Genomic DNA, 15,208 nt, shown 5'->3' with positions numbered 1-15,208 from the left:
CAAAAATAATATATATTTGGTCAAATGACAGTTTCATCACTGAAAATAGTAGACTCCTTTAGGGTAAACAAATTTATTTCTACTTTTGTCTTATTTTTGGTGTTCAAGGAAGAAATTACTAGCAGGTGATATAGATTAGATGGTGACAGTAGCCTTAGGGAAAGATGATCATTTTGCAAAAAAAAAAAAAAAAAAAAAAACCAATCACAATGAGTGAGGTGGAGCCATAGCAGAGGTTAAAATAGCAAAAGAAAAAGAAAAAGGAAAAAAAAACTAACCCTACTTAGATGGAAACCTTGGGAAAACCACAGAACAATCTGAATGACAGCAAAATCTATTCAACATTAAATGACTATATATATATATATATATATATATATATATATATATATATATATATATTAGCCATAATAATTATTTCTCCCTATTTTTTCAGAACTGATACATTCTATCAACCCTTCTACCTTGTTTGTTGTTGTTTTAATTCTTGAGTTTCTAATGCCTGAGGATGTTTGAGTAGATTTTAAGTATACTTGAGGCATAATTATAGCCCAAAACTTTATCTGAAGCTCATTTCATGATCTCACACAGAATCATATTAGGCATCCATTACAAGTAAATAAGAAATGACTTGATAATAGTTCATTATTAGCTAAGCCCCACCACTTACTAGGTTATGTTAAGGACATTCATTCATGAGCACAAGATTTTATTGACTAAGTTTGTATATTATTAGCATCAAAATCATAGTCATATTAAATAACTTCTTCCCTTATATATTCTCTCATATACTTTGTCCCTATGATGTTCTTAATATTTCAATTTTACTTTCATTTAAATAACTTTTAAAATTTAATGTATACCACTCCAACTGAACCCTAAATTCCTTGAAAACAAAGACTGAGTATTCTTAAGAAATTTTTTTCTAGGACTTGGAGTTAAGACTTCATAGGCACTTAGTCACAATGAATATTCAATGAATGAATAAATGAAAAATTAAATATGTAAGATGAGTTTTTACTTTCTAAGAGTTATAAAAGTATAACTCAAGAATTAATATACTTTTACCTGTTGAAATAATTTTTTGTGTAGCATCTAGTAGAAATATTGAGTTTCTACAGTATTATATTTAAAGCTGAAAATTGCTGTTTTTATTTTAGTGAGTGAAACACTTTTAAATATTGAAATGCTTTTCACAAAGCCTTGAATTTTACATAGCAACTTGATGAAATGTTCTCAACATCCATTGGTAAGGATCATTGATAGAATGTTTGATGATGGGAAACTCAGCATTTAGCCAAGCAAAGCATCTCTAGAGGAGACAGCAGCAGATTAGAAAATTTCTTCTTAGAAGATATTTCTGTAATATTAAAAGCACTAGATTTAAAAAATTATGAGTTGATGCTTCCAGTTGTTACAGCTATCCTGAATGATAATGGCTGTCTGAGTCACAGAATATTAATGCACAAAAGGAGAAAGCTATTAAAAGTAATCCTTTTTATTAGAAAAATAATCTGATGACTCATGGGTAGCAAACAATAACAGTATAATTCTTACCAGTGATAAAAAGCCTTATCTAGCAGAGAATCTGAAAATTTCAAGTTGATAGTGACTTTAAATAACATTAGTTCATTCTCCTTTGTTTTTTATTTGGGAGATAACAAAGTTGCCATCCATTACTGATCAGGTAATTTGATTATGGTTAGGGAAGTCCAGCTTCAGGAAGCATTTAAGATGGGTTAGCCACTCATGTGATCTAGGTGCTTAGATAACTTCAGAGAAGCAGCTCAGATTGGCTGTGTCAGGAGGTGGATCACCCAGCTCTTTGGAAATGTGAATTCAGTTCTTTAGTTCATGGATTTCTTTAGGCTGTATATTCTGCTGCATCGTAATTGTCCAAGGAAAGGTTTTCCCTGTCCACTTATCTAATGCATTGCATGGAAAGCAATATTTTAAATAAACTCAGAACAGAGATGCTTTGCTTATTTTAAAATTTAATGAAAACATTTATACTCAGTCATCTTTCCATTGGTATTATATATACTGAAATCCACAACTGTTGGAGAAGTCATGTGGTAACATAATATAAAACAACATTTGCAAACAGTGTTATTTTTTGAAACTTGCTACTAACAATATATTAGGAATAGCATTATTGAAATCTAGCAGAGAATCAGATCTAGCAGATCTGATATTTAGTTTATTTATGTTAACCTCTCATTTTCACAAAGAAGTTAAGGTCACTATCTTTACTTATATTAAATTCAGAAATTCCTTGAAGGCAAGAATTATATACTTTTCATGTTATAAAAGAGTCAACAGGTTTATGCAGGTTAATTGTGTCCACGCTTACACAGAAGGATCTGTGGAGGCAGGACAGGAAACGAGATCTTCTGCCCTCTACTTCTTCTCTGCACTACCAGGATGTGATAGAAATTAGAAAATAAGGAAGGACCAGAACTTGAGGGTCTGAGATATATGAGGAAAACAAAAGAAAAGAAAGGCATTTCATGATCAGAAAACACTTGTACTTATAAAATTATGGGATGTTTCCTGACTGGCATTATCTGCTAGCTTTTTCCAATTTTTCCAAAAATGATAGCATAGTTCTATAGGTGCCCATGGAGGGAAAAGACCTGAGTGTTCATCCATTACAATGATATATGTTGGATGTTTCCTGTGGCTAAAAGCACCAAGGTCCAGTTCAAAAACATTTTTCCCCCACTTATAAAGTTTTGCCTCTGAAGAAATGCATTTTTATACTTAAACATTCTTTAGAGATTTCCAGTTGGGTATTCAAAATATTTTAACACTTGTATTTAAAGTTGTCAATTAGTTCAGAGAAATTACTATCAGCACAAAATGGTTGCTGGAAATTAGTTCTGCCACACAACAGAGGGGAAAAAAATCAAATATGTTCTGCCAGGGGATATGTTTTACTCTTTTAGTGCTATGATTTTCCTTTGTAATGCAACATTTTTTGGAAACAAGATTGTTAACAGAAGAGAAAATCTAGCATGTAGAGTTAAGCAAGTCTTAGTTGTTCTGTTTGTTTGCTTTAAAAAACAATAGATAATATACAGTGTCTGTCAAAACAAAATATGAATTCTGACTGCTAATTATTAATCCATTTCAACATAACACTTCATGTTAATAGTTTCATAGTGAAGTCTGGCAGATTGAGTCATCAGAATATAATATATAGCACTGAAGTTTCATCCCAGGGTACTGCAAGGGGGCTTCAGAAATCTTAGCCCAGGTCCCTTTAAGCTAACTTTCAGCCTCTGGAGGCAATCCAACAAAGACAGAAATGCAAGGCATTTTGAATCAAAGAAAATTCCCATTGGTGTTAAAGGGGCTTCTTCAGTGTGGAAGAGTATATTTCTAAGAATGGAAAAGACATTTTCAGGTCTTTTATAAGTAAGTCAAGAATGTTTTTAATGTGTTTCTTTCTCATCATTTGTCAAAAGTATTTGAAGTTCATTTGATCAATTTGAGCTGGGTTTTGAAAGTGTCTCATGGAAATTTAAGCAAATAGTACACATTAACATTAATGAAATTCCTAAGGCAAAATTCCCCCACACTGGGTTGGCTCAATATTAACCTCAGTATGAGGTTAGATTTTTCACCAAATATTTAGAGAATCTTCCAATGCCATCTCAGTAACAAAATTCCAATTAACCACATAAAACTGAAATGGCACAACTACAGGATTTAAAGGCTAGATCAATGTTTGTATGAGTGTTCCCACCAGAATTAATTCGTGTATTGTTCTCATTGCCTTTCTGCCTGTTGCCTGGGGTCGGTAGGCACAGCCCTCGTTGTCCAGTGGGACCACGTTCATCTCCAGGATAATTACAACCTGGGAAGCTTCACATTCCAGGCAACTCTCCTCATGGATGGGCGCATCATCTTCGGATATAAAGAAGTAAGTGATGTAATGTACTGATATTCTACCTGCTCCTTGACCTTGACTGTGACCCTTTTTCTTCAAGTGTCAAGTACAGGATATTTCAGCCATGAACTTCAAATAATTTTCTTACCTATGGGTTTCATTTGCTTAATAGAGAACCATTTTGTTTTGTGTTTTAATCTTCTGGGTAGTCATGATTGTCCATTTTGGGGATATTGTTTTAGTTTGTATTCTGAAGTCATTGGCATTCTGACCCACATATTTTATATAGTTATTAAATAATTGTAGTGTTATTATAGTGAAACATTTCTAAGAAAAAAATTATAATTTTCAAATATTTCTCATCTATACCTGAAAGTTTAGTTTTATTGTTTTTTTAATTGCTTTGTCAATTTCTGTGACTTTTTTTTTTTTTTTGTTCTGATGCCTAAAGCATAAGTAAACATGAACACATGCGTAGCTCAGTGACCCAATACTGAGAGTTCCAGGACAACTGTGCCTACAATCCCTTTAATGTTTATTGAAATCTGATAGGAATGATTAATTAGAAGCCTCAGTAACAGGAAAAAAAACAAAGGAGGAACTTAAACCTATGGCTTGATTCATTTAAAAAAATGGAAAAAACTAAAGAAATGAAAATTTACTAAATTGTAACAAGTTTTTTTTAATGTTTACTCTAGAATAAAAGTGTGTTTGATTTCAAATTCTTTTGAGAGTGTAATTAAGGTCTACTATACAAAGAATATAGGAAAAAAAGTTCCAAGAACTACAGATGTAATGTTTTAGGCAGTCAGTAGTTAGGAGACAGATCCTGACAATGTAAATTAATAGTGGGTGTTATTAACCCATAGATTAATGGATATTTATAATAATACAGATGCCATAGCTTCTTTTCAGTTGAGAAGTCATAGTTTTCTTAGGAAATAAATCCCTAATTATAAAAAAGAATGTTGATACTCAAGAAACTATCTGTTTTGGTTTAATCTTCTGAAGTCATCTATTCCATAAAGTAAAGATAGTTCAATTTCTACTAAATAGGTCAAGTTCTGAAAGTCTACTGACCGTATCAGATGCTTCTCTTCGTTTGAAGAGATTTCCCATGTGAAACTTTTTTTTATTTTTAATTCACTGAGGGAAATAGTGTAAATAAAATATAATATAGGATGTATCCTATTGTATACTTCTTCACTCAGAGCTGTTTTGATATTATAGCCTACTATATTTTTGTATCATATTCTCTAGAAGTTGAGAGAAATCTCAAAAGGACTCACTCATTTCTAGTTTTCCTTTTAATCTACTATATTGCTGCGATGGCAAAGTGACCTTTAGGAATGTTGGTTTTCAATAGTTGTAACCAACAATGGTAAAGTTTCTGGAAAGATCAGGGTCACTAAGTGTAAAGTCTTAGATCTGACCAACTGCTGACTTGGTCAAAACACAGGTTTGTGTTCTCATTGTGGTCTCTCTCTTTCTAGTTTTTATTGTCAAAATTGTCATTTTTATTTATGCTGCTCTCAGATGGTCTCACATTGCTGAGTGTGTTGATTCTATTCTTCCTTTGTTCTGGGGCCATTGTAAAAACTGTTTTTTCTTCACTTTAATCAAAGAAAAATTTTCCATTATGGTTTTCCTGTTTGGTCACAGAGAATCTTAAGCTGATAGGCAGCTTAATGTTGTTTTGGTGTTTCCAGACTGCTGTCCGGTTAATTATTTACCCTCTGTACTCAAAGTTCAAAGAAATCATTTTTATTTTATTATTTGCCTTGTTATCCTGTCCTCAGCCCTGATCAAAAAGCAGTTTCTTCTTCCCTTTTCTGCTTTCCCCCCCCCCCAATAATTTAACAATACATTTTATTTAGCTGAATTTTTATTTGTCATCTTTGTCAAGGTCACAGTTTCTTTGCATTTGTGGTGAGAGCCAGATGTTCCTAAAACTTTTAGAAAAATGTTTAGAATCATGTGTTAGCATTACATAATACTTTGTGTGATTTATTATCCTTTACAAAGTGCTTACACATAGATTACAGTGTCCGTTTGATCCACAATCCTTATAGTCTTAGTGTTCTTAATGTGTTCTAAAAGCACCAGCACATACAGGGTGTTCAACAAATGTTTGTGGCTTAATATGGAATTAGGTTACACATGATTATTTTATAGCTAAGCAAGCTGAGGCAGAGCCATTAAATGACATGTTTGAGGTCACAGAACAAGTTAAGGTCAAACCCAGGAGGAAAAGCCTTAATTCAGTGATCCCAAGGCATCTCAACCTTTGTTCTCTCCCAAGGAGATTATGTGTATCAACTCACAAATCAGAGCCTTGTTTTTGTTTTCTAATAGGTATTTCTCAATGTTTTCTGTTTAATAGTCTTTTGACTAGACCCCATCATATTCCACAAATACAAGTATACTCAGTAGAGGTATTCCTACTTAATTTGTCAAGCGGACCAAATTGAAGGAACATAATATAAGAAGTAATATTTTGTGTTCCTGTCCAGGCTAAAATTACAGAACTGAAATTAGAGAGAGCAAAGTAAGTGTGATTCCTTTTATAATAAATTGCTCCTTGCAAGCCAATGTCAGCTTTGTTCGATGGTATTATCTTTTGTGTGAGAAGAAAAATTATTACACAAAACACAAAAAATACAGGATTTGGTTAAACTGTAGATTAAAATTTGCAATTTATGAGATAAATTTATTAAAACAAATTTATCTTTCACTGCTCTCAGATGATTTCATCCAGCATTTAATTATTTTTCGTTTAGTAACTCTCAGCTTGCCAGCCCCACAGTAACCAAATGACCTCCAATTGGGCCATGCTCCTAATGTAGTTATTTTCCCAACATGATTGTTTTTCACAGTGCAGACTAAAGAGTGATCAAGGAATTAGAAAAGGCATTTTTTACTCCTGATATCATCTGACTTGTGATGGGATTGAGATAGGGAGGTGTCACCACTGTGTTCCTTCACCAACATCCAACTGTCCTCTGTGAACCTATGGTGAGAGGTGTAATGTAAGCATGAACTCCTTTAAATAATTAAGTCATTTCTTCCAGATTATAGCTTTATTTTATTCAACCAAATATTTGAAATCCTATCTTAAGTTATAGACCCTTATTGTAAGACAGCCATTTATTTTAGTTAATTTTTAAAGATATAATTACTTAGGATGAAGTCTAAAGTCTTCATCAGAAAGAAAGATACCTTAACATTTTCATTTCTTTCAAATTTACCAACTTTTCACTGTAGTTTACCCTTTCTTTCAATTTTATTATATCCATTTGTGTCTTTTACCAATTAAATTGTGGATTTAATCACCTGATGAAATCGAAAATGTTGTCCTCTATTTCCTTGAATATATTAATAACAGTTCTCTTAAAGTTTGTGACTGATTAATATCTGGATTTCCTGTGAATCTGTTTCTATTATCCATTTTCTTATTTTTCCCCCTCTGCACTTTCATTCATTGATCTCTTTGTGTGCTAAGTATTTTTGGACATCATTTACAAGATGCTAGAGAGATGCTCTTGAAGTTGCAGATACTATTTTCTTTCTCTAGAAAGGATTTACTGTTTTGCTTGTTTGTTTCCAGTTAGGATAGGACAGATTAATTTTATCAGTGAAGGGCTAAGCTCACGCCATGTTGAGCATCTGTCCTTGTGAAGATAGTACACTTCTGATTAGCCCTCACTCTTAGAGTGTAGTCCTTTAGGGATTTCTACCAAAGGCCTGAGTATTGATGGAGCTTTCACCTGAATGGCCTTGAATGCCTAATCTTTCCTCAGATCCTGAAGGCAGGCTGAAGTTCCAGTTACCTTCTTGGTCTCTAAGTCTTCCTTATTACTGGGAAAATGCCTTTGATGGGTGATGTTTGTTTTGCTTCTGTAGTTAGTTTCCCTTCTCTTCTCAATGCTCTTGACATTTTGAGTCCTTGCTCTTTGTTAACCACCTTATGTCTTCAACTTTTCTTATTTTGTCCATCTTTCTTGCTCGATCTAAGTTGTAGAAATGGTGTTATGCAACTTCATCTGCCAATTCACTTTTAATAACAACCTCCGAGCTTGTTTTAAAAACTTAAAAACTAGCATTTTTGTAGCACTTCCTATACCCCAGGCACTGAACTCTGCTTAAACTTGATCTCACAATCTTATGAAAATCAAGAGGTAGCTACTTGTCATTTACAGAGAAGAAAACTGAAATACCCAGAAAGACTAAATAGCTTCCCTATAATTAGTGAACAAAGATCAACTGAAAAAATAAAACTCCAGAGCCTATAAGTCTGACCCCTATACCTGCATGCTTCCCTGAAACTCTTTTTCTCTGTGAATGAACTGGTTCTCTCATTTGGTTTTCCACAGCCATCTTTCTTGGGTGGTCATTATCATACTGATTTAGCAACTTGGGAGTAAGGTAAGAGTGATTTGCCTTCTAAAGCATTTATCTTATTAATTTTTAATTTAAAAAAATGGAAAGAAGCAGCCTGGTGCAGTGGAGCCCACCTATAATCCCAGTGACTTGGGAGGTTCAGGCATGAGTAACATAAGTTCAAGGACAGACTCAGCAATTAGCAAGGCCCAAAACAACTTAGCAAGACCTTCTCTCAAAATAAAAAATAAAAAGGGCGGAGGATGCAGCTCAGTGGGAAAGCACCCACCTGTTTCAATCCCCAGTACCAAAAGAGAAAGAAGAGAAGAAGCTGTACCTGTGTTAAAAGAAATAGCTCATTTTCTAAGAAAGTAGAATTTGGAAACTCAAATTCACATTTCCTAATCTGTTAATAACTAAGTATGACCCTAGAACCCAGAATCTTTATATTATTTTAACTGCTGTTGAATAGTGATGATTACAATGGATTTGAACTGAAATTCCTGATCTATTGATGATACAAGGAAAATTTTTTTATTCCCAAAACATTAGAGATTTGAAGTCAAATTCTTTCCAGTCCTTGGTGCTGCCTATCACAGCACACCATCACAGTTTTCAAGCTACACTTCCTCTGACCTGCTTCATCTCTCTTCACCTGACACATCTGGAATTTTCTGTTACTCTAGATGCAGACTAGGAAAGGATGTAATTCTTTTTGTGTGTAGTGCGAATTTGGTTATTTTTCTTACACCGGCTCATGTGAAGAACAAGAATGGTCATTAATTTAGAATAATCTAATTAAAAAATAAAGTCATGTGATCCATGTAAGGTGACAGAAGAAAACCATATAGAACAAATGCCCAGTGTGGGAGTCACCTTATTCTGGCCATTTTCTTTGTGAATACTTTACCCTCTACTTCAACTGCAAATTCTACAGGAGGTCAATAGAGAGGAACTTTACTATTTATTAAGTAAAATCACTTTTTAATCTATTCTACCATTTAAGTACTTAAAACTAATGTTCCTCAGTGTAACATTTACTGCTTCTGTGGGAGAGAATATTGTTAATAAATCACCATTACCAATTTGTTGCAGGTTTCAATGGGGTCCTTAACACATTTTAAAAATTTCTTTGAAGACTATTTCTCTTATTTAAACTGTCATGACCCTCATTCGTGGTTATCAGCTTGAAAGAATTAAAAGATGAATACTTGCTGAACTTGCAGAATTTGTGAGAAAAAGAAATTCAAGAGAGTAAGAGAGGCCAAAAATGAATAGTGAGACCACCGTCATTTAGGTATAAAATAACTCATCTTCTATGACTATTGCTGTATAAGTGAGAATGTTTGACATGTGTGAATATAATATGTTGTGTGTGTGTGTGTGTGTGTGTGTACTTATGTATATACTGGTTCTCTCATTGGGTTACCCACAGCCATATGTCTTGGGTGGTCATTATCATACTGAATTTGCAACTTGGGAGTAAGGTAAAAGTGATTTGCCTTCCAAAGCATTTATCTTATTAATTTTTATTTTAAAAAAATTGAAAGAAGCAGCCTGGTGCAGTGAAGTACCTACAACGCTAGGGAGGTTCAGGCATGAGTAACAAAGGTTCAAGGACACATCAATTTAGCAAGGCCAAAAACGACTTAGCATGATCTTCTCTCAAAATAAAATATAAAAAGGTCTAGGGATGTAGCTCAGTGGTTAAGCACCTACTGGTTTCAATCCCCAGTACCAAAGAAACTTTACAAATGTGTGAATAGAAATATTATCCAAGAAACTTTACAAACTTGCGAATAGAAAAAGTTTTATATATGTGTATACACTTACACACATATATATTACAAACATATTACAAAAGCTGATTTAAAAAATATGTTAATCATCTTTCCATCCTTATGATGAAGTACCTGACATAAAGAACTTGAAAAGAGGAAAGATCTATTTTAGTTCACAGTTTTAGAGGTTTTAGTCCATGATTGGGGCTGGCTGTATTGCTATGGGCCTGTGGTGAGGCAGATCATCATGGATCATGGCAGAAGAACATGAGAAAAAGAAAGAGAGAGGAGAGAGGGCCAGGGGAGAGACATGGGGGTGGGGAAGGAATGGACCAGGAGCAAAATACACCCTTCCAGGGCATATCTCCATTGACCTACTTCCTCCAGCTAGGTTCCACCTCTTACTATTTTTACCACTTCCCAATCATCTATTCACATTATTTATTTATCAAATGGATTAATCCACTGATGAAGTCAGAGCCATCATGATCTAAATTACTTCCTAAAAATCCCACCTCTGAACATTGCTGCATTGGATAAAAATCATTCAACACACAAGCCTCTGGAGGACATTGAGATCCAAACTCTAACAAAAACTCTTAAATAATTCTAAGGAAATGGCAGACACCGATGGTTTTATGTTATAGAACTTCCCTGTATTAAATATGTGAAATATTAAAATTTTACCTACATACCTTTACTTAGGATCTGATTCATTTGCATGTTTGGATGTATTTTATTTTTAGGTATGACACATATAAAAGCTTCTGACATGTTAATTTTTCAATTTACTTTCTATAGTAAAAAAATGACAAATTGAATGGTTGTTCCTTCATTATGTTACAATAATAAATATTGTGAATAAAAAATAAGTAAATAAATAAAGTAGCAAGGTAGAAAAATCAATGTTCTAGAGAAAATAATTTTAGGAATAGAAAATCTATTGTAGTGGTGATTCTGCCACTAACTGGCTATGTGGACCCTTGGGAATTTATGTGATATCTTTCTGGGTAATTTTTCTTTACTTTGTCTTTTCAAGCCTCACTTTCTCTCTCTCTCTCTCTCTCTCTCTCTCTCTCTCTCTCTCTCTCATATTTTACATGCATGGCAATAGAGGAATGCCTTACACTCATTATTACCCATTTACAGCACAAGTTTTCATAACTCTGTATTGAGAGGTTTATTTCATGGAGTGAGTGTTCTGCTGATCATACGGCTATATCCAGTCTTCCTGCCCTGATGTTCCATAACCAGAGAGCCCCTTTATCCCTGGGGTTAAAGGCCTGATCAGCACTCCATGGGTCTACCCCAATCCTAGGGTGTAGAGTTTTCTCAGCCTTCTTTCTTTCCCTTCAGTGTTTATTTCCAGGCCATGTGTAGGCAAGCTCCCTTATCTATCTGTTATCCCAGGAGAAGTCCCCACCATGGGTTTTTCTGTTTTGAGCCAAGTTGCTTGGGTTGGTGGACACCGCTTCCCTGTCCTTTCCTGCATGAAGCTCAAACTCTAGTTTTTCCATTCAGTAGTGAGTAATCTTTGCATTGGAGCTCATCCTGATTGTGCATGTTTCTATATTGTTTGTGTGTGTGTGTATACCCATTTGGAAAATAAATATGTCACTAACATTTAAGTATTACAAGATGCTAAATAAAAATGTAGACATTTTTCCTTCAGTCATCCGAAGCCCTCGAAGCACTTAGCTTGGATTTCTATATGACAAAATGTGGCTGAAAAAAATGTATTTAGAATGTGCTTATCTAATTTCTCCTCCACCATTTTCTTCTTTCTTATTCCAAGGCCCCACTATTTTGTGTAGAGATGATGTTTAGAGTCCTTTGCATACAGGGGCCCATTTGACTTATCAATTTCATGTGCTTGTGTGAGGCACTGGGTTCAATCCACAGCACTACAGAAAAAATAAATAAATACCAAGTAGTTTGTTGGCAACTCAGCATTAATGTTTTTGCCTTTATGTGCTGTTTTGTTAATAACTGAAGGTAGCTTGACTTTTAATATCAGATTCTGTACTGAATAATGCAGAAGCCAGACATTTAAGGAATATGAGTTAGGAAGTTAAGGGTTAAATGCAGGGAAGAGTGGATAAATTAGAAAGCTTTGATTTTTCCCTGAGTTTCCTTGTGGTTGTTGTTAATGTTAAGCAACTAAATGCCATATTGCTGATTAGCAAGTGACCAAAAATTGGTTTAGAATAATTCTTTTCCAGTTAAATTCCACTAGGCATATGATTCACCCTTTGGAACAGATACTATACAATCAAGCTCTTGCTGAGATACTGTGCTGCCCATTAGATAGATAACAGGGCCCATAATGGAAACAAATGAATGTTTTGGCGAGGTTTGCTGGGCAGAGCAGAGGACAGAAGAAAATAAAATTCCATTACCTCTTATTTAAGCTCATGCTGTTATCTCCCTGTTTGAGAGGCAGACATAAAAGCTCATGTTCTAGGGGTTGTGTTGGCCCCTGTGTCCTGGGGAATGATACTGCAGTATGCAGGAGAGAGCAGCTCTTGTTGCTGAAGCTTCTTCTTCCAAAGGGCAGGGTAGTCTGCCCTACTGTTGTTTACTCTTTTAATTATCTTTTCCTGCTTTAATTTTGTCTAGCCATTGTAACCCCTTCTGGCTTCTCTGTTTACTTTGCTCCAATATATCATTTGTAGAAAATTTATGCCAAATAATAACCTTATCTGTAACTTATAAAATCGAAAAAAATAATAAAATGTTTTGAGAAAGGAATTTATGAATGCTTCTGTAAGTCAACACAGAAGCATATTTTGACTAGCAACAACACTGTCTGTGTTGTAGAATGAGTGTCATTACAAAACCAGATCTCCAAAATTTATAATTCTCATCATACAGAGGCCCAGTGAAAATTTAGCTTTGTTCTAATCATAAAAGGGCAACTACCATAAGCATTCAAAGATAATGAAGATGTTTCAAAGAAAGAAAAAACTTCCATAGTGCAGTTTTTATTATTTCCTATTGGCTTACTGGCATCTGCAGTTTAGCTGACTCAGCAGACATTTTGAGGGTGAATATAAATTTGTATGTAGAAAAGATTAAAAATTGAGCTCCCCTTAATCAAACTTTTTAGATTTTTAGTACTTTCACATCTTTTTTAGCAGGGATGCACTGACTTTGGTACTTCATATCCTTGTAAATACAGAGTCCTCTGTGGAATGGATGATCATGACAATACGGCACACCCCATTCTTGAACTCATTTTTGCCCAATACTGGCTACAATTCTTAACAGTTTATTTGCGTGCACACACATACATGCACACACACAAATACACATCTCATACACAATTGCTTCATTGATATTAGTCATGAAATGGCTCATTTTTATATTTTTTGTGTTCTTTTTAGTTGTACATGACAGTAGAATATAATTTAACTTATGTATACAGACATGGAGCACATGTTATTTTAATTTGGCTCCCAGTCTGTGGTTATACATGATGTAGAGATTCACTGTAGTGTATTCATATCTGTATGTAGGAAAGTTATGTGACATTTATTCCACTGTCTTTCCTATTCCTTTCCCCTATCCCTTCCTTCCATTCCTCCTTGTCTAATCTACTATACTTCTATTCTACCCCTTCCCACCTTGTTGTAAATTAGCATCCGAATATCAGCGAGAACTTTCCATCTTTGGTTTTGGGAGATTGGCTTATTTTGTTTAGTATAATAGTCTCCAGATTCATCCGTTTACCAGCAAAATCATAAAGTCATTCTTTTTTATGTCTGAGTAATATTTCAACGTGTATATATACCACATTTTATTTATCCATTCATCTGTTGTAGGGCACCTAGGTTGGTTGCATAGCTTAGCTACTGTGAATTGAGCTACTGTAACCATGGATGTGGCCGTGCCACTTTAGTATGCTGATTTTAAGTCCTTTGGGTATATACCAAGAAGTGAAATAACTGGGTCAAATGGTCTAAGTTTTCTGAGGAATATCCATACTGATTTCCAGAGTGCTTGCACCAATTTGCAGTCCCACCAGCAATGTATGCATGAGTGTACAAAAGGGTATATTTTAAATGTGGCTTTTAATAGTTCTCCTAATTCATCCTACTAGTCTCTAATTTATACTGACAGGCAAACCTACAGGCTCTTCTGCCTTGCTCCCTCGGAACTCGTCCAGATTACTTGTCATTCATAGATATTTTAAAGTAAAAAGAATACAACCCAAGAAGGTAGAGTAAGGAAGATATGAGAATGTCAGGCAGGGAGAGGCCAGAGAGCTTTTGTAGGAAACCTCTGCAGAATCCTGGTGTTGCCCATCACTGACCTTTGACAATATTAAGTATTAACTCAATGGGCAAAAAGAGTTTTTGGGTTTTTTCTCCTTTTAAAAACCTGAGATGTAATCATTTCATAAAAGGCTTGGGCAGTTTCTAGGCAAATGGAAGGAATTGAGAGCTCCTTGTGTATATTCATTTTAATATTTAATCAGGACAAAAATTGAGAGTTTTAGAAACCCTAGTCTCTTACTAGTGAACTCTCTGAAATTTTAAAGAAATACATTTGAAGTCACTCATATTGCCATAAAGTGATGGTCCTTCTGCACCCTTCTCCTGGTCCTCTCCACCTCTGTACACTTTGGTTCTGCTCTCTAGAGCTGCTTGAGTTGCTCTATGCACACCCAAAGGATTTTCTTCTGTTGGACTGAGGTGAATGAGTCCCCTGAAGCTGGACAACACAGCATTCCTGATGAAACATACACTTTTCTTGATAATACCCTCTACCCTCCTTTTTACTTCACTGGCCTTATTAAATTCATAAGTACCTAAACAATTCATTCAAAATTCAGCTTTCTGTCTTTTTTGCTTCTTTTATTACAATAGTGTAGTCCAAGCCACCCATGTCCTACCTGGACAACTATGATACACTCCTAACTAGTTTTTCTGACTCCGTTTTTCCCCTACAGTCTTGATCACAAAAAGCTAGTATTTTTTTTTTAAACCTGAAGCAATTCCTTTCCTCTACTTAAACCTCTCCAAGACTTCCTATATTTTTTGGAATAAAATCCTATGCATGGCTTGCAAGGAATACATACCCCTTATGATCCGCCCCACTATCTCCTAACTTTTTTTAACATACTTGGTTACTACTTTTGCCCCATCCA

General features: G+C 34.7%; 1 protein-coding gene across 1 annotated transcript in view; it reads left to right on the top strand.

Moving 5' to 3' along the window:
• The window catches only part of Plxdc2 (plexin domain containing 2), a 431,569-nt gene that overhangs the window by 312,577 nt on the left and 103,784 nt on the right, over positions 1-15,208 (top strand). Inside the window, exon 7 of the mRNA XM_027928684.3 lies at positions 3,810-3,928. Within this exon, the coding sequence (XP_027784485.1) occupies positions 3,810-3,928 (119 nt within the window). The remainder of the gene's footprint in view (positions 1-3,809; positions 3,929-15,208) is intronic.

The sequence above is a fragment of the Marmota flaviventris genome, chromosome 12 (genome assembly GCF_047511675.1).
Source record: "Marmota flaviventris isolate mMarFla1 chromosome 12, mMarFla1.hap1, whole genome shotgun sequence".
Lineage (NCBI taxonomy): Eukaryota > Metazoa > Chordata > Mammalia > Rodentia > Sciuridae > Marmota > Marmota flaviventris.
Note: the sequence above shows the minus strand (reverse complement) of the source record. Positions and strands in the feature narration are given on the sequence as shown.